This window comes from Macaca thibetana, chromosome 19 (genome assembly GCF_024542745.1).
Source record: "Macaca thibetana thibetana isolate TM-01 chromosome 19, ASM2454274v1, whole genome shotgun sequence".
NCBI lineage: Eukaryota > Metazoa > Chordata > Mammalia > Primates > Cercopithecidae > Macaca > Macaca thibetana.
The window spans coordinates 31,283,065-31,302,788 of record NC_065596.1 but is presented as its reverse complement, the minus strand read 5'-3'; the positions used below and the strand labels follow the sequence as shown (position 1 = coordinate 31,302,788).

Sequence of the window (19,724 nt, the reverse complement as noted above, 5' to 3'; positions counted from 1 at the left end):
GGAGTTGGACCTGACCCAGGAGGAAGCTGGGAGTCGCGGAAGGCTCGTGAGCGGAGGGATGACACAGTCCCAGCTCAGCCTCAGGAAGCTGAATCAGGCGGTGCGCACAGGACCGTGGGAGGGGGCAGAGCCGGAAGCCAGGAGGCAGGAGAGGGGGCTGGGGGGCAGCTGCGGGGAGGCAGAGGAGCCCCCAAATGCCCTCTTTCCTGGAGGACACCAGTGCTGGGAAAGCCCCTCCCCCCACCTCCACCCTGATGCTCCATCCTCTTCCCCCACCCAAGGACCCCTGTCCTCCCAGAGGTGTTCCCTCCCTCCACCCTCCCCTGCCTCTCATGCCCTCTGTGTACGCAGCTCCAGCGGGACACCCCGGGAAGGGCCAGCCGGGGGCACTGGGGGCTCAGGGGGCCCCGGGGGCTCCCTGGGCAGCCGCGGGAGGCGGAGGAAGCTCTACTCAGCAGTACCCGGACGCTCCTTCATGGCTGTGAAGTCGTACCAGGCCCAAGCCGAGGGGGAGATCTCCCTGAGCAAGGGCGAGAAGATCAAAGGTACCCAGGGTGGAAGCAGGGCCTGCGCTGGGCTGGGCTGTGGGGGCGATCAGGGAAAACGTGGAGCAGAGAGCAGACCATTCTCAGATACCCAGAGTATCTCAGACCTCAGAGAGCCCTGCGGCGCCCCTTGAGCCTTGAAGGAGCAGAGAGTGTAGCTGAGATTACCCTGTCAGGAGGCAGTGCTGAGGCAAAGGCAGTGAAGTGGGCCGGGTCCCATTGTGGGACACTGATGCCGTGTGCAGGGCATAGTTGGAACATCTCACCAAATTGTCTCATTAGACTCCTCATGGTCCTTTCTGGGGAGGGAGGTCATGGGCCACATTGCATGGTTGAAGGAACAGAGCCTCACACAGGTGAAGCAACTTGCCCAAGGTCCCCAGTCCAAGCCCACAGTCCTTCCTGCCACCTGGTGCAGAGCATGAGGCCGAGCAGCCTTAACTTTGCCTCCTGCATCTGCCCAGGGGTCCTCAACTGAGAGACGGGCAGGATCCTACTTCTAGGGCCCCAGTGAGTTGGCACATGTAAGATGCTTGGCCATGGGGAGGGCTCCCAAAACAGTGGTTGCCGTTATCAGGGTTCACCTCCCTCTGGTTTTTCCACCTTCGTTTGGAAAGTGGAGCCAGTCTCCCCTGCTTGTAGGCTTCGCAGGGCTGCTGACGTGTTCTTGGATAGAAGGACGCTTTAGAGACGACCACTTGCCACAGGTGTGGCCGTTAATATGAGGCATTGGAAAAATTATTTGCCAGACTCTAGGCTGCCCAGGAGCCGAGTGGTATAGAGGTTGAGAGCCTGGCGTCTTGGGTTCAAATCCTGGCCCCACCACTTCCTAGCAGGGTGACCTCAGCCAAGTGACTTCTCTGGGCCTCAGTTTCTTCATCTGTAAAATGAGACCCTCATGAGGATTAGAGGAGTCAGAGCATGTAAAGCACTTAGACCAACGTTTCCTACATAACAAGTGCCACATAAGACCCATCACTTGGCCAGGCGCTGTGGCTCACGCCTGTAATCCCAGCACTTTGGGAGGCCGAGGCAGATGGATCACCTGAGATCAGGAGTTCTAGACCAGCCTGGCCAACATGGTGAATCCCCATCTCTACTAAAACACAGAAAATAAAAAATTAGCTGGGTGTGGTGGCGCACACCTGTAATCCCAGCTACTTGGGAGGCCGAGGCAGGAGAATTGCTTGAACCCAGGAGGCGGAGGTTGCAGTGAGCCGAGATCACGCCACTGCACTCCTGCCTGACTGACAAGAGTGAAACTCTATCTCAAAAAAAAAAAGAAAAAAAAAAGCCATCATTTTCTTAAGTGGCCCCTACTTTAGGCACTTAGAGGAGATGAGACCTGGGCCCCTGGATAAGTAGGGAAGATCCTACCGTAGAAGGTCAACTTGAGTGAGGCCTTGAAGGGTATTCAGGGGTCAGAGCGTCAGGCGGGCTGTGTAACTGCATGTGTTACAAAGTCTCTCTTCCCATAGCCTGAGTTCCTGTAGGTGAGGTCATAAGTCATTGGTCTCTGGGTCTCTAGGGCTCAGTTTAATGACCCAGCACACAGGAGGCTTTAATGCACATATATTGAATGAATGAATGAGTGAATGAATGATCAAATTCAGGAGCTACTGTGGAGGCCAGGTGCAGCTCCTTCAGGGCAAGCAGCCTGGGACATAGGCACGTGGGGTGGGAGGAGATGGGAGAAGAGAAGGGTGAGCTGAGGCCAGAAGTAAAGAACCTTCCGGGCAGGCAAGGACCATGGGCAATATCTTGCTGAGCTACAAGCTCAATGTTTCTACGCAGGAAGAGGATACGCTGCCTTCTGTTTTTATATCCTCGTCTTCCATTAAGAGGGACTCAATTGCCTCAAAGCACGCCCACATCCACGATGTCACTGAGCTTCACACAACCCGATGAGGTAGCCGACTCCTGCTACTCTCAGAATCAAAGCCCAAAGTCTTAACCTGGCCTCCAAGCTGCCTGTCTGCCCACCTTGCCAACCTCATCTCATGCGACTCTTCCCTTCACCCACAAGGTTCCAGGGACCTCATCCTTCTATCCATTCTTCCAGTGCCCCAAGCCCTCCAATACCCCAATGCCCTGAGCCCTCCCACCCCCCAATGCCCCGAGCCCTCCCATCCCCCAATGCCCCGAGCCCTCCCATCCCCCAATGCCCCGAGCCCTCCCATCCCCCAATGCCCCGAGCCCTCCCATCCCCCAATGCTCCGAGCCCTCCCATCCCCCAATGTCCCGAGCCCTCCAATTCCCCAGTGCCCTGAACCCTCCAATTCTCCAATGTCCCAAACCCTCTAATCCTCTAATGCCCCAATCCCTCCAATATCCCAAAGCCCCAAGCCCTCCATTCCCTCAATGGCCCAAGCCATCCAATCCTCCAGTGCCCGAGCCCTCCAATCCTCCAGTGCCCAAGCCCTCCAATTCCCTAGTGCCCCAACCCCTCCATTCCTCCAATGCCCCAAGCTTTCCAATCCTCCAATGCCCCGAGCCCCCCAGTCCCCCAATGCTCCAAGCCCTCCAATCCTCCAATCTACCAACTCCTCCATTCCTCCAATGTCCCAAGCCTTCTTATATGCCAAAATCTTCAAACATGCTGTTCCTTCTGCCTGGAAAACTCTTCCATGCTCTCCTTGCCTCCCCAGCTCCTAGGATCGTTCAGGTCTCAGTCTATATGTCACACCTCAGGGACACCTCGTTGGACCCCTTTGCCATCTATAAGTTATATACTCCCATCTGGCTTCTCTCCAAACACCTTCTTATTGTCCCTGGAGCTCTGACCCCAACTTCCAATCATGTAGTCACTTGTACAGTTATGCCTCTATTGGCGGCTGTTCTGGAAGCTCCTCAAAGGAAAGAAAAACATTGATTATATTCAACTGTGTCTACCCTGGTACCTGACTCATGACTGGCACTAAATAAGTATTTTTTAAGTGAACAAATGATTGATTACAAGACCACCAAGCCAGGCATGGCAGTACCAGCCAAGAACCCAGTCCCCTTGACAACCCATCTCCTGCTCTCTTCCATGACTTTCAGCTTCCCCTCATTTAGTCTCCCCAGATGCTCTCAAGGGAGTCAGTTTATGGAGAGGAATACATCTGATGGCCCCAACTCAACCCCTAGCATAGCTGGAGTCATCTCCATGCAAGGGTATTCTCCACATTCGCTTCAGCTTCTTTGTCTATAAAATGGAAAAACAGTTGTTACCTAGCTGGGTAGGCATAAGGGTTGAACGAGGAAGGAAACTATGTGAAGGGCTAAATGGGGGCAGAGTCATGAAAATTGCCAGAGAAATTGAAGACCATGTGTTCGCCACTGGTGCCCTTGTCATGCCCTGAAGCCCTTGCATGGAGAGGTAGCAGCACATGAGTGACTGAAAGCATGCCCTCTGGAAGCAGACTGAGCTGTGTTCAAATCCAGATCTGTCAATTACTAGCCTTGTAACCTTCAGCAAATGATCTTGGCTCTCCAAGCCTCAGTGTTCCCATCAGTAAAAGGGGGATAAAGGAAGTGGCCCCTCTTAGGGTTCTGGCCCAGGTGAGAGTTGGATAAACATTAGCTGTTCTTGTCATGCATCTGTTTTTCAGCAGCAGGCATGGAACAGGCAGCCTGTGATGTTTGCTAAATGGGGAAGCGGTGGGGCCTGGGAGGGTGGGCAGGGGGAAGTGGCTTCCGTTGGGGGAGAGGGAGAGAAGGAAAGAGGTGATTCTAATCTCTTCTCCATTCTAGAGCCAAGAGAGGCAAAGAGAGGCAGAAAGAGGGGTCTGGGGACAAAGGACTAAAGATTAAGTGGCAAGGAGACTTTGGGAGGTGGCAAGGACAGTGGTGGGAGGGTGAAGTAGAGCTTGTCCCCCCATCTGTGATCTAAGTCCACAGAGCCTAGGAGGATGAAAAGGAATTACACAACTGAGCTGTGACCAGTTACCAGGGGAGACAAGGACCAATTGTGGACCTGCCCCTAACCTAGGAAGACCATGTTATGGAACACAGCCCTCTTCTCCAATGCCTCTGGTCCTTATTGGATCCAGAAGCTAGAATGCAAGAGTGATATGATTTGGGTCTCCCCCAAGCTCCTTGCTCCTTCCTCAGACGTTTATTAAGGATGCCATTGGGCTGGGAGCTGGTAACTGTGGGAAGGCTGTAAGTTGAGTGTGTTGGCAGTTGAGAGGCATAGAGACACAGAAATGTCTCTTTGTCCCCGTTCCCCATCCAGTACTTAGCATCGGGGAAGGAGGCTTCTGGGAAGGCCAGGTCAAAGGTCGTGTTGGCTGGTTCCCGTCTGACTGCCTGGAAGAGGTGGCGAATCGCTCTCAGGAGAGTAAGCAAGGTAAGGTGGAACCCCCAGCCGTGTTCAATGGACCCTAGGATTCCCATGTCCATTCCTTTCCCTTCCTAATGAGGGTGGGGTACTGGGAGGTAGATGGGAAGACTTGGGCCAGGAGCTCTAGGGTTGGGCTTGTGGTTTCCAAAACAAGAGTCCAAGGTTGTCTGTTGTCCCCCTGCAGAAAGCCGCAGTGACAAGGCAAAGAGACTCTTCCGGCATTATACCGTGGGCTCCTACGACAGCTTTGATGCCCCAAGGTAAATGTCCTTACACTCTCGGGCAACCCCCCTCACCCCAAGTTCCCTTTGCAATGTATTCCTTTAAATACTTCCATCACCTCTAAGCCCTTTTTCTAATCTATTCCTTCTAAAGTTTGATCCAGGGGTGGGAGAAGCCAGAATTAGCTTCAGACAGCACAGCCCAACCCCAAACCATCTTCGGCAGCCACTAAGACTGCCCAGCTCTGGGGTAGCCAGAGACAACGGAGTGGTCAGGGCAGGGCGGGATGCCTGGGGGGGCCGGATGCCTGGGGGGGCCGGGGCGCTCTTATATCTGGCTGGCTGGAGGCCCTTGTCTCCTTCATGTGCCCCATCTCTGTGCAGTCACGGGCAGTGGGAATGTGTGTGTCCCATGCACCAGTGTGGGGAGGGTATTGTCAGGGCCGGGTGGGATGAGGGTGAGGAGAGAGGTGCACTGACACCTTTCCCCTCCCTGGCTGCTGGCTGACTTGCTTCGGAAGCTTAATGGATGGGATTGGCCCAGGGAGGTGAGAGGGGAGGGGCAGGGAGGGGATGGGATCAGGAGGGGAAGGACGGGCTGCCTGGGGGGTGTATGAACGTGTGTGTGCACGACCAGAGCTGAGGTTTCCTGGTGTGTGAACGTGTGTCTCTGTAGGTGTGCATGACATGCATCTGTGTGCATGTGTGGCCTGGATGTACCTGTACCTATGCCCGGGGCTGGAGGGTCTGCCCTGCTCTGTATATAGCGGTGCCTTTGTGGCTATGATTATGTGGGGCTGCCTCTGCACATCTGTGCTTCTCTCAATCTGTGGGCAAGCACTGCAGGGCATGTCAGTGAGTCTGCTCACACACATGGACAGGTGGGTCTCTGCACACATCTGTCCCTCTCTGTGCATGTCACTGTGCGTGTGCTCTCGCACATTAACGTGTGTGCATGCATGTGCGTCTGTCTGATTGATCTGAGTTTCAGGACCTGGGATGTTGGGGGAGGGACGGGCAGAGGAGGGGAGGATTCCAGGGCTTGGGCCTCCAGAAGGACAAGGTTGTGGGGGAGGGAGGGTCGTAATTTGGTGTCTAAAATATGACACTCTCCTCCACTGCTCCCCCCAATCCAGGGAAGGGTCCCCTTGTGCGTAGCATCCTTCCATTAAATGTGTCCAAACCTATGTGTCTGTGTTCTGGCCAGTGGGGATGGGTCGGGGATGGGGGGGACAGAGAAATGGCAACATGGGGATAGAGGGTGGGGCTGGGGTGCCACCCTGCGCCCCGAGTGTCTGAGGCGCTTGACCGTTGTGCGTGTTTGCCTGGCACGTCTCCGGCTCTGGGCACCGGGTGAGTATTGGGGTACACCCCCCACCCCGAGCTTCTATGTCAACCTCTGCTTCTTGTCTACCAGCGTCTCTCTGGGTCTCTCCTTGGCCTCCGTCCGTGGGGGTCATTTGCCCTACTAGCTGAATGGGGGTGGTCCCCCTCACCCTCAGCTTCCTTCCTCCTTCTACTCTGTCTTGTCAATGGGCTTCCTCCCCTACTCCTCCCTGCCTCTCGCTGGCTCCCACGTGCTCTCTGTGTGTGGTGCGTCGGAGCTTCCCCTCCTCCTGCCTCCTCCCTGTTCCCGGACCCTGTCTGCGCTGGCCTGGCCTGTGCCGTGTGGTGCGCCCTGCAGCCAGGGCCCAACCCCGGCCTCCCTCCCGGAGCTGGGCGGTCCTTCGTGTGTCTCCCCTCCTGGCGTGTGCCGCCCCCTCCTCGCGCTGGCTCGGGGTCCACGGCTCTCTCGGGGAGCTGTGGTGGTGTGTTTGCCCCTCCGCCTGGGCTTCTCTGGTGGGGGAGGGGTGTTGCTCATGGCCTTGGGGCCCAGTCTGAATGTCCTGGCCTTTCTTGCCGACCGTGTCGAGGTGCGTTGCGTGTTGGTCTGTAGTGGTGGGCTGCGTGTCCCCGCCTGGGGCCTCTCTCACCCGCGGTGTCCCTGCCGGGGAAGCGGGGCTCCGTCCGCGCGTCCGTGCACGCGGCTGCGAGGCATCTTGTGTGATGTTGTGCCTCCCTCTCCCCGCGCTCTCTCGCTCTGCACCTGCGCGGGAGGGCTCTGGAGGGGGGAGGGGGGTTAAGGGGGGGCTCAGACCGGAAGTGCCTCCCCCTTCTCCTCCCCCCTCCAAGCCTCGCCCCTCCCCCTTCTCCCGCCAAGGGGGCCCCCGCGTTCCCCTCCCGGCCCCCTCCCCCCTGCCCGGCCCCCTCCGCCGCCCGGCGCAGGACGCCAAGGGGTTAAGCCTCGCGCCCGCCGCCCGCCTCCGGAGCTGTCCGCGGTGCTGAAGCCGGCGCCGTCCGCGGTCCTCGCGCTACCGCCGCGGCCCGACCCCGCGCCCCGCGCCCCCGCGCCCCCCGGCATGTGAGCCCCCGGCCCTGCCCTCCCTCCCGCGGGGGGGGGTGCGCGCCCCCTCCCCCTCCCCCTCCCGGCGCGGGTCAGCATGAGGCGGGGCCTGGGGGCCCGGACACGGGGGTTCGGCCGAGCGGGGACGGGGACGCGGCGGCGGCGGCGGCGGCGGGGGCGGCCGGCACCGGGACCCGGGCCGGGGCTGGGGCCGCGGCGGCGATGGCTTTGTCTGCGGTCGGTGGCGGGGGTCTCGGGGGCGGCCCCGGTGGGAGCTCCCTGCCGCAGCCGCCCCCCGCGCTGTCCTCCAGCTGGCCAGCTCTGGGGCCCCGGCGGCGCAGCGTCTGGTACATCTACAGGTAACGGAGCGCGCCGCCCCCTGCTTTGCCGCCCGGCCGGCAGGCCCCGGCCCGCGGTGGCGACCCTCCCCCGCCGCTAACCCCCAGCCCCAGGGCCTTTCCCCTTCCCCCAACCTGCCCCTTCCCCTCCGCTCCTCTTCCCTTAACCTTCTCTCAGTCCCAAATCCCTTTCAGCCCCCCGTCTCAACCCTTCTCCTCTCCATCTCCCTCCCTGGACCCCTGTCCCCGACCCTCCCCCCTAATACGCACTCGTCAGCCCTGGGAATCTTTTCCTCCACCCCCTCACAGGCCCTTCCAGGCCCCCCTCTGCTCTTCCCCCAAGACCTTCCTCCCAGCAGGCCCCCCAAACTGACCCCCCTCCAGGATTTGGAGCCCACTTGCCTTTCTGCCGCCCTTAGCGCCCCCACTCCCCGGAGCCCTCCCTGTGGGGAGCCACGGTGGCTTACCCGCATCCGCCTACATCCCAGGCCCCTGTCCCTCTGATCCCCACATCCCCACACCTCTTCACGTTGTTGGCAAGTCCCCCCATTCATACCCCTCTCTCCCATTCACAGTCATCCCCCCTCCATCACACACGCATCCCGCCCCCGGCTTCCCCTCCCCTCCTCTTTTTCCGCTGCGTGTCACTGTGCGACGGTTCGTGTGTCAGTGTGGCTGTGTCGATGTGCGTGTGTGTGACTGCCTGCAGCCGCGTGCGTGTGTGTGCGTGTGTGTGTGAGTGAGAGAGAGATGGAGAGATGGTGGGCTCCCAGCCCACCCCCCAACTGTGTCCATCTGTGTGTCCCTGTGTGACAGCGTCTGTCTCTGTATGACTTGGAGCGACAGCGAGGCTGTCTGGGACTGTGTGTGTGTGTGTGTGTGTGTGTGTGTGTGCGTGGTGTGTGGTGTGTGGTGTGTGGTGTGTGCTGGAGTGGGTCTGTCCCAGGGACTGCGGCTGTGCTTCCCAACACCCACCCTCCTGGGCCTGGCCTGCCCCTCCCCCACAGGTCCCTACTTCAAGGGTCCATCCTGTGTCTCCCTCCCCATGTGCTCCTCCTCCTTGCCCCCTTGCCCCCGGGGGTCTGTGCATGTCAGGGGCACTTGAGTCACTGGCTCTGCCCTCTGCCCATGTGGGGCACGTGTGCTGAGCCCCGTCTGAGCTGCATGGGGAGCCGCATCCGCTTGTGTGTGCCACTTCTGAGCATGGGGAGGGGGGCTGACGTCCCTGTGTGGGGCCTCTGGGCAGGCCGTGGACAAGGGCACATGGGGAAGGGCTTGAGTGCGGGGTTGGGGGTGCGCCGTGCACAGCAGCAGGCTCTGGGCTGGCGGACCCTGGGTGTGTGAGAGGGACGGTGGGGTGGGGAGGGGAGTGCTGGCCGCTGCAGTGCCCCTGTGTGTGGGATCCAGTGAACAAGAGCTGGCTGCTGAGCTCCGGAGGCCGCTCAGGGTTGCTGAGGGATGGCCTGGGGAAAAGCATTGTGTGAGCTCCTGCAGGGCAGGTAGTCAGCCAGAGGGAGCCTGAATGGGGTGCTGCGGGGGCAGCCAAGATGGGGGGCGAGGGGGAGGGGCTACAGGGGTCTGGGTAGGAGGTGCAGGGTTGAGAATGGAACAGGGGAGAGTGGAGATGCTGAAGTGGGGGAGGGGTGGAGGCTGGAGCACGGAGGGTTCGGAGCAGAGAAATGGAGTGGGGAGGGAATTCGGGGAATGTGGGGAGGATTTGGGAGTGGGGATTTGGACAGTAGCGGGAGAATACCAAGAGGACGCAGGGAATGTAAATGAAACGCAGCTGCCAGTAAACGCAGGCGGGAGGGCTGTGGTGAAGTGAGTCGAGGGGGCAGAAATAGGTTTAGCTTTCCACTGATGCAAAAGTGGGTACCTGGGAAGTGTGAAAGGGACCAGAGGTGCTTTAGGGGAGCCAGTGAGATTATTTACGGAGGTGCCAGAGAGCGTGGGAAGGATGAGGCTAAAGGACGAGGGAGAGGTCGCACGACAAGGGTGAGGAGGTCGCAGAGGTCTGAGGAGGATGCTTTGGGGGAAAGGGGGGGTAGGGTGTGTCAGGGGACATGGGAAATGGGGGGATGGCTTCATGGGGTGTGAGGAGGGCTTGTGGGAGTCAGGGATGAGGAGGGTGGGTTAGGGTGATGTGGAACCTCAAGATGGCATGCAGGAGTAGGGAGTGAGGTGCAGAGAGGAGGGGTACACAGGAGTTGGGGAGAGGGAGTTTAGAGGTGCATGAAGCTGTGGGAGCAAAAGAGCAGTTGGGAAGTCCAAGGAGACTGTGGTGGGATGAGGGCAACACCACCTATGTCCTAGCTGGGGATTGGGTGAGGGAGTCATGGAGCAGAGAGGGGAATGGAGCATGTGTAGGATAGGGGTTGGTTGAGAAGCAGGAACAGGGTGGGTCTGGATGTTGTTGGACCCTCTTCCTGCCCTGGATCACCACTGGCATATATATAGGTTACCTCTGGTGAATTCAAATCTTGGCTTTGATATTTTATTAACTGGTGTCATCTTGAGCAAGTTATTTCTCTGTGCCTCAGTTTCCCCATCTATAAAATGGGAAGAATAACAGTCAACCTTTCCCTGGATTGTTGTGAAGACTAACTGAATACATAAATGGAAATATATAAATGCAAAGTGCTTGGAATCATGGCTGGCATTCAGCAATAATTCAATAAGTGTTCCTCGTCACGGTGTTACTGCCACACCCTGGGATAAACTCCAGGTGCTGCAGGGCCGAGCTCAGGGTGGATTCTGAGCAGACGGATATATGTGCTCAAGGTATTTCGGTGCTGTGGAGTGCAGGGTATTACCATTGCAGTTACCTGAGTATTCTCTTGGGTATTGTTGAAGAGTGATACACACTGTGTGACCTTGGACAAGTTACTTAACCTTTCTGTGCCTCTGTTTCCTCACCTATAAAGTGAAATTAGGGCTGGGTGTGGTGATTCATGCCTGTAATCCCAACACTTTGGGAGACTGAGGTGGGAGGACTGTTTGAGTCTAGGAGTTCAAGACCAGCATGGGAAAGATAGTGAGATCCCATCTCTACCAAAAAAAAAAAAAAAAAAAAAAAAAATTATTTTAATTAGCTGGGCACAGTGGTAAGCACCTGTAGTCTTAGGTACTTGGGAGGCTGAAGTTGGAGGATCCTTTGAGCTCAGGAGTTTGAGGCTGCAGTGAGCTATGATTGTGCCACTGCACTCCAGCCTGGGCAAGAGAGTGAGACTCTGTCTCAAAAAATATAAATAAATACATAGATAATGTGGAATTGGTACTTATCCCTACCCCAGAGGCTGGTTATGAAAAGACAATTTAATGATCTATCTGTGAAGGGCTTCAGATACTGCCCAGCCCATGGCAAGTACTCCTTTTTGGCATATTGACATGGGAGTTTTATTGACTATATTGGCTGACATTTGGGGAAGGCTTATGTATGGGGTATGAGGCTGATGAGGGGGCAAGAGAGAGATTCCAGAGGGCAGGGAGAAAGATGGAGGAAGGGAGGGGTTTGTGGTATGAGTGAAAGAAAAGTGAAGTTACCTCCAGTGAGGAAGGGTGCTGCTGGCTGCTAGGGGAGCCTGGAGACCTGGAAGAGATACAAGAGGAGGAGTAGGAAAGTGAGAATGAGGACATTACAGAATGCATGGATAGAAACAGGCAGCTCTGACCTCTGAGCCAATTTCCGTGTCCAGTTTCCTTATCCACTCGCTGTTCCAGCCTTCTCGGCCCCTTTCCTCCCTTCCCCTCTCCCTTTTCCTCCCTTCATTCACCCCTTTGAGCCCCTTCCCTCCTTCTCTGTCAACACCTCTCCATCCAGGGGAGGAAGACATGGCGGGTATGGTTGGATGAGTTCACTGGACTGTGGTGAACTTTAAGCAAGGACTGTTGCTGGAGTATGTACATGTGAACATGTGTTAGGTGCACTGAGGCGCCACAAGGAGGGTGGCGGCAGGAAGGGAGGACACGTGCACATCCAGAACCCTGTCGCCATGGTGCAAATGTATGGATTTTTATAAGGGGAGCCATGGGGGTCCCGGGAGCATACAGGGGTGCTTGTGGGGGTGGTACCCAAATACAGTGGAGCACAGTAAGTATTATTGCCTTTTGCTGGGATGTATGTGTTCAGAGGGCGTGTTTTGGGAATACACTGAGATCCGAGTGAGGGGGAGTTATTATTGGAACATACTGGGATGTGTGGGGGTTGCCGAAACATACTGGAGTATTCAAGGAGGGCTGTTTTGCTGAATTTGTGGGGGCAGGTAATTGGGAGCATGCTTGGCTATGATTGGAGTGTATTAGGGCCACATGGATGTTACTGGGATCTGGGTATTATTGGAATACACCGGAATTGTGAGGGTGGGAGGTGGGACGGGCTTTAGACAGTGCTGAAGGAAGCAGGGCACAGCAGAGCGCACGTTCCAGTGACTCTTGGGTGTTCTTGGGTATTCTGAAGGCAGTGGGGTTGCAGCCAGGGTGTCTGAGTATTCCTGCTGTAGACTGGGGGTGTCGGATCCTCTGGGAATGGAATGGATGTGTATTCCTGAGGTGTACAGTGGTCATATCAGGGGTTTGGTGCTGTTTGAGTGAGCGTTGAGATCCATGAACTGTATCTGAGTTTCATTGACATTTCCTGGGTACATTTGGTGGCTTTACTGGAAACTACCACCCATATTCATGGGTGCTTTGCATTTTACTATAATAGAATATGCTGAGTGCATGCAGGAGCTCCATTTGAGATGCACCAGGGAATACAGAAGACAGTGCTGTCCACAGCGAGCTTTGCAGCAGTGGAAATGTTTTATATCTGTACTGTCCAATGTGGTGGCCACCAGCCACGTGCGGCTTCTGCACACTTGGAAATATGGCCACTGTGACTGAGGAATTGAATTTTTCCATTTGATTTTGATTAGCTTTCATAAAAACAGCCACGTGAACCTAGTGGTCACCATAGTGGGCAGTGCAGAATTAGCAATTTTACCCTGTGTGGGGTCCTTGGGAGGTGACATATATATAAAGGAATTTTGAGGGGCATCATCAAAATACATGAATCCTCTTGACTTAACACCCTGACCTGAGGACATCAAGCAGATCGTATTGAGCACCTACTGTGTGCCAGGCACTGTGCAAAATACTAAATGTGTATTACCCCCACTGGACTCCCACTGCAACCCCATCAGGTAGGGTCTGTGATCGCCCTCCATTATAGATGGGGGAACTGAGGCACAAAAGGTTAAAGTTGTGGGCTCAAGGTCATAGGCAGGAAGTGACTAGCAGGGACCCAAGCCGGGCCGTCTGGTAATCTGGAGGCTTTTCTCCCCATCCTCCCCACCATGCCTGGCGCTGAATGGATAGGTGGATGGATGCATGGATGGATGAATGAGGAGAGAGGGAGTGGGAGAGAGAGCATGTGGGCTCCAAGGGGGAAGCCCGTCAGGGCCGACGCTAGCATACGCACACAGAGTGGGTGACAGAGATCCTAGGAGGTGCAATTAATGGCCCTGGAGCAGGGGTTCAGGTCTCTGGGTTGCCGGGTGGGGGACAGGCTCTGTGTCTCATGATCTCTTCTCTACTCCCCACCACTACCCCCCCCATTTCTCCTGCCTCCCTGCCAGCGATTACATCATTAAGGAGAAGACAGTCTTGCTGCAGAAGAAGGACAGTGAGGGGTTTGGGTTCGTGCTCCGGGGGGCCAAGGGTGAGTGCCAGCCGGGGAGGGGATGGGAGAAGGGCTCTGTGACCCCAGAAGCAGGGCTGGAAAAGGGAGCGGGAAAGGGAAAGGGACCCCAGCCCACCCACCACCCCACCCCGGGGTGCTGGTCCCTCAGCTGCGGTGAGGCCTCCGTGACTTGGGTCTGAGCCCCATCCCCTGCTCGGCCTCTCCACCCCCTCCCCTCCGACCCCGCCGGCTCCTCCCTGTCTGCAGCGCAGACCCCCATCGAGGAGTTCACCCCCACCCCGGCCTTCCCGGCGCTGCAGTATCTGGAGTCGGTGGACGAGGGTGGCGTGGCATGGCGAGCTGGACTGCGAATGGGAGACTTCCTCATCGAGGTCAGTCCAGGCCCCCTCTCTTCCCTGGGACCCTGTGACAAGTTCCCAGACCCCCTCATGATCCACACCAGGATCTGGCTGCCCAGTTTTATTCTCCTTTAGCACCAGGATTCCCAGCCCCCTGCCCTCCCTCCAGCCAGCCTCTACTTTCCCCAGCGATTCCACCTAAAGGCCTCTGAGGCATCTCAAAAGAGTGACACAGAGCTGTCCCCAACACATACACAATACCAGGGGATGGCCAGGCACAGTGGCTCACGCCTGTAATCCCAGTGCTTTGGGAGGCTGAAGCAGGTGGATTGCTTGAACTCAGGGGTTTGAGACCTGCCTGGGCAACATAGCAAGACCCTGGCTCTTAAAAAAAAAAATTAGCTGGTGCTGTGTGCCTGAGGCCTCAGCTACTCGAGAGGCTGAGGTGGGAGGATTGCTTGAACCTAGGAAGTCGAGGCTGCAGTGAGCCATGATTGTGCCACTGCACCCCAACCTGGGTGACAGAGACCGTGTCTTTTAAAAATAAATAAATAAATAAATAAATACTGGGGACAGGGAGGGCGGGGGAAGTGAATAGGGTAGGCTGAGCCTCTTCCCCAACCCTGGGGCCAGGGAGGGTGGGAAAGTGGGCTTGCCCAGGGAGGCGGTAGTATGAAGGGTCAGAGGGAGGGGAACGTGGCCCAGAGGCCCATGGACAGGGCAGCGCAGGAGCCATCCTTATTGGGGTCTCTGAAGCTGCAAGCACTCCTCCCCTCGTCTACTCTGTGTGATCTGGGGGTGTCTGTGCCACAGGTGAACGGGCAGAATGTGGTGAAGGTCGGCCACCGACAGGTGGTGAACATGATCCGCCAAGGGGGCAACACGCTGATGGTGAAGGTGGTGATGGTCACCAGGCACCCGGACATGGATGAGGCAGTGCACAAGAAAGGTGCTCCTGCGGCCACTCTCGCAGCCACCCCACTGCCACCAGGCTCAGCCCCGCGGGAACCCCAGGGCTGGTGCTGCTGCCCAAGGCCTTCCGTTCCCTAGCATTACTTCTCCATTACCCTTGTGGGGAGAAACTGAGGCAGGGAGGGCTCAGCACGCTGGCATCGGCTATTCTCTGAGCCCTGGGAGCCCTGTGGTGGTAGAGGGTGGGGGAGGCGTCTCCCCCATGATACTGATGCCTCCCCTCATCACGTTTCCAGCACCCCAGCAGGCCAAGCGGCTGCCGCCCCCAACCATCTCCCTGCGTTCCAAATCTATGACCTCAGAGCTGGAGGAGATGGGTGAGCCTGCGGGGCTGCTGAGGCCAGGGGGCCTGGGGGGAGAGGGGAAGGAGGGCTGGACCATCCCTCGAGTTCGTTAGTGTTGTTAGTGACCAGGGGTCCTTGTCCTCATCCTGTCCCCAGTCCATGGGTCGGACTCTGGCCTGTGTGTGTGTCTCTGGGAAGGGGTGTCTGAGAGGCGACTCTCCTCTGTGCTCTTGTATCTGTTTCTCTGTTGGGGTCTCTCTCAGGGTCTGTATGTACCCTCTTCTGCGGGTCTCTCTGTCTCCTTCCTTCTGTCCCACCTCACCCCCAAGCCCCATTCAACATCTCTCCCTCCACCAGCTCCCCCCAACCCCCAATAAGAAGCGAGAAAAGCGAGCCCCTCCCTCCAGACGAGGCCGAGTGGACCTGGGGGTCCCATTTCTCCTGACAGGGGGCTGGTCGGACAGCTGACCGCCCCTCGCCCCGGGGCCCCGAGGGAGGTGGGCTTCCAGAGAGGGGGCCCCTCTCCTTCCCTTGACGTCCTAACTCTTGGCTCCTCTACTGCCTCTCCCCCGGGCTAGTCTCCCCCTGGAAGAAGAAGAGTGGTGAGTGGGCACAGGACTGGCGGGAGGGCCCCCGTCTCCCGACCCCGCCGGCGGACTCGCCCCTCCCCGACCCCGGCCCCTCACTGCCCCTCTCGCGCATGCGCGCGCCCGCTGGCCACGCCCACCGGCCCGCACCTGCTGGCCACGCCCACAGGCCGAGCCCACTCCACCCCGCCCCCGGGGGCTCCCTGGGCTTCATCCGTGTTCTTTGCCCACAGAGTACGAGCAGCAGCCGGCGCCGGTGCCCAGCATGGAGAAAAAGCGGACCGTGTATCAGATGGCTCTCAGTAAGACGGCCCAGCCCTGCTCCTCGGGCTGCCGGGCCCCAGCCCCGGCATCCGCTGCATCCCCGTCCCACCATGAGCCCCACGGCGCCCCTCACCTTCCTGCCCCAGAGAGGCCGCGATTCCACCTCCCCTCCCTCCGCCCGTCCTCTCCCGACGGCTGCCCCGTTCCCTGCCCGCACCGCTTCCCACCCTGGGTGCTGCCCCCCGGGCTTGGTGATTGTGTCTCCAAGCGGGACTGGCCGTCCACCTGGACCCAGGCAGGGCTGCCCTTTCCTGGTTGATCCAGGTGCTGGATGAGCTGCGGGGCGGCAGCTCTGGTCTCTGCGGCCCGGGTCAAAGCAAACTTCATTTCATTGTCTTCCCATCTGTTCATCTCCCCCTAGACAAACTGGACGAAATCCTGGCCGCAGCTCAACAGACCATCAGTGCAAGCGAGAGCCCTGGGCCCGGTGGCCTCGCGTCCCTGGGCAAACACCGACCCAAAGGCTTCTTTGCCACTGAGGTAGGCGGCCTGGTATGGGGAGGAACTGGCAGGGGGAAGGCGGTTCACACACCAGCCTGGAGCCTTTCTCTTTCCAAAACCCTCCCGATGCCCCTGTGCTTTAGGCTGGTCCTGGAGGGGCGACACGCATCCTAGGGTTTCCTCCTTTCTCCCAACTTTGGGGACCTCCTTTCCTCCTTATCCCCTTTCCCTCAAATCCCATCTCTGTCCTTTTCTCTCTCCACTTTCCACCCCTGCTGTTATACTTGCGCTCTTGCCCTGCCTCTTTCTGTCCCTCTGCGTCCCATCTTAAGGGTCTCTGGGAAGGCAAAATGATGTCATGGATGGAGATTCCCCGACATAATAATAGATACCCAACACGTAGTACTTATTAAAATATGAATGGTCACGTCTGTCGCCACTCTGTCTGCCTCTCCCCACAACCAGAGGCCAATCTGTGGGGAGTGTTGATAATTTGGGGGACACTGCATTTTATTTTATTTTTTAATTTTTATTTATTTATTTATTTTGAGATTGAGTCTCACTCTGCCATCCAGGCTGGAGTGCATTGGGGCAAGCTCTGCTCACTGCAACCTCTGCTCCCAGGGTTCAAGAGATTTTCCTGCCTCAGCCTCCTGAGTAGCTGGGATTACAGGTGTGCGCCACCTTGCCTGGCTAATTTTTGTATTTTTAATAGAGATAGGGTTTTGCCATGATGGCCAGGCTGGTCTCGAACTCCTGGCCTCAAGTAATCCGCCCGCCTCAGCCCCCCAAAGTGCTGGGATTACAGGCATGAGCCACCTTGCCTGGCCAGACACCAAATTTTATATGGATTATCTCATTCATTCCTTAGATTCATCCTGGGAGATGCACGAGGTTGTTAGCCCATTTACAGAGGGGGAAACTGAGGCTCAAGGAAGGAAGAGGGATTTTAACCCAGGGGCAGCCCTCTGAACCCATGGTCCTGCCACAGCTCTGGCTATCCTGGTGGGGTCCTACTGGTCCCTTCCTGGATGTTGCCCCACTCCACTGGACTGTGTGCCTTCCCTCCAACACATCCCCCACTAGGCCTACCAGTGCCACCCCTTACCCTCCAACTGTCTCCTTCAGAGGCCATGCTGTGCCTTACTCCTCCCTTCCCGCTTCCTTCTTCTCTGCCCAGTCCCTATCCTCTGGCCACATCCACCACCTAGTGGTCAGGAGTCTATTTACTCTAAAACTGGGTTCTTTGGCTTTTAGGGGGTCATGGATCTCTTTGGCAGGCTGCCATAGTCCTCAGAATAATGCTTATAAATGCATAACATAAAATAAGTTAACAAAAGAGGCCAGTTACACTAAAATATAGTTCTCAAAATATTTTTCAAAAGCAAAATTTGTGATATCATAATATCATCTTTTTTTGTCAACATGTTAGACACTGGCGGTGGATCTTAACAACTCTAATTTCAAAATCACGAGGAGCATAAACACTATTTTGGGAAATCTGTACCACTGTGATGGGATATGGAAATATCTGTGATTCCTACTGGGGATACAGGCATGGGTCTTGCTGAAACTAGCATGGTTTGCTGCTTACGTATTTAATTGAGGAAAGGTTGAGTTTTTGTTGGAGGATGATGAAAATGAAAACATAGGATTTCTTTTCCTATACAAGTGCACAGGCCCCTGAAGTCTATCCACAGTCCCTCGTGCTCTGGAGGGTCTCGTACTTTTATAAAAATCAAGAGTAGGAGGCTGGGTGTAGTGGCTCACACCTGTAATCCCAGCACTTTGGGAGGCTGAAGCGGGCTGATCACCTGAGGTCAGGAGTTTGAGACCAGCCTGGCCAACATGGAGAAACCCCATCTCTACTAAAAATACAAAAATTAGCCAGATGTGGTGGCATGTGCCTGTAATCCCAGCTACTCAGGAGGCTGAGGCGAGAGAATCGCTTGAACCCAGGAGGCGGAGGTTGCAGTAAGCCGAGATCACGCCATTGCACTCCAGCCTGGGTGACAAAAGCAAAACTCTGTCTCAAAAAAAAAAAAGGGAAAAAAGAAAAAAAAAAACTTCTTCCTTATATGGAGTCCAAATCTACCTCCCCTGGGCTCTTATTTTTTTGACACTGTTTTCTCCTCCTGTGATCTTCTTCTATCTTCACTTGCACTGCAGCAAACTTCTCATAACTCCTCAGCAAACTTCTTCACAACCAGCTTTAAGAAGGAAAGGGCAATAGAGAAACAGAAAGAGAGAACATGCACATTCCCATTTTACAGAAGATGAAACGGTTTTAGAGATTTGCATTCACTTGCCGGAGACCTCCCATCGAGTGTGTATCTAATCAGACAGAACCAAAGTCCAAATTTGCCTACTTGCTGAAATTTATTAGAACCCCAGGATCAATATGCGAAGGGTTTTTGTGGTTATTCTTGGACAGGCGCAAAGCAGAGAAAATCTTGAGTACATGCGGGCTCCCAGACGAGGCTGAACGAGGGTGCCTTCTCATTTCAGCTCTTATACTGTGAACAAGTGTCTTTTCTCGGTCTATTTAGTGCCACGTGCTTTGCATCTTTGGGCCTTTTAGTGGTGATATCAGTGTTTCAAAGGTCCCCCAAGCATGGTGCTGAAGAGCTGTCTAGTGTTCCTAAGTGCGAGAAGGCCGTGATGTGCCTTATGGAGAAAATACGTATGTTAGAGAAGCTTCATTCAGGCATGAGTTAGAGCACTGTTAGCCAGGAGTTGGATGTGAATGAATCAACAATGTATATTAAATAAGGCATCCTTCAACAGAAGCATGCATAAAACGAGATTATGTATTGATTGGTTGAGGGAAATGTGTGGCAGCCTCCTATTAACATAACTACCGCAAATAGCCACAATTGCCTGTATTTGGGGCTGCGTACTTCTTTGTTGTGGAAGCCTGTCCCGTGCATTGTAGGATTTTAGCAGCATCCCTGGCCTCTACCGTCTGGATGCCAGCAGCAAATACTCCCCAATGTCCTCTGGGGAGCAAAACCACCTCTAATTGAGAACCACTGCCCTATATCATTCTAAGGTTAAAAGATTTTCAGGGCCGGGCACAGCGGCTCACACCTATAATCCCAGCACTTTGGAAGGCCGAGGCTGGCTGATCCCTGGAGCTCAGTAGTTCCAGACCAGCATGGGCAACATGGCAGAAAACCCATCTCTACTAAACATACAAAAATTAGTTGGGCAGATGTGGTGGCACACACCTGTAGTCCTAGCTACTCCAGGGGCTGAAGAGGGAGGATCACCTGAGCCTCCGG

The 19,724-nt window shown here is 56.1% G+C and overlaps 2 protein-coding genes across 4 annotated transcripts in view; one reads left to right on the top strand and one right to left on the bottom strand.

Annotated features, from left to right (window-relative positions):
• CLEC11A (C-type lectin domain containing 11A) overlaps positions 1–19,724 on the bottom strand; it is a 232,867-nt gene that overhangs the window by 22,124 nt on the left and 191,019 nt on the right. The gene's annotated exons all lie outside the window — the stretch shown is intronic.
• SHANK1 (SH3 and multiple ankyrin repeat domains 1) overlaps positions 1–19,724 on the top strand; it is a 58,421-nt gene that overhangs the window by 15,935 nt on the left and 22,762 nt on the right. For 2 of the 3 annotated variants that reach the window (XM_050771432.1, XM_050771431.1), the window contains 10 exons: positions 352–545; positions 4,765–4,878; positions 5,057–5,132; positions 5,615–5,641; positions 13,430–13,512; positions 13,741–13,865; positions 14,646–14,781; positions 15,041–15,121; positions 15,909–15,977; positions 16,361–16,479. In XM_050771432.1, the coding sequence (XP_050627389.1) occupies positions 352–545; positions 4,765–4,878; positions 5,057–5,132; positions 5,615–5,641; positions 13,430–13,512; positions 13,741–13,865; positions 14,646–14,781; positions 15,041–15,121; positions 15,909–15,977; positions 16,361–16,479 (1,024 nt within the window). The remainder of the gene's footprint in view (positions 1–351; positions 546–4,764; positions 4,879–5,056; positions 5,133–5,614; positions 5,642–13,429; positions 13,513–13,740; positions 13,866–14,645; positions 14,782–15,040; positions 15,122–15,908; positions 15,978–16,360; positions 16,480–19,724) is intronic. The other variant, XM_050771433.1, reaches the window with a different exon arrangement.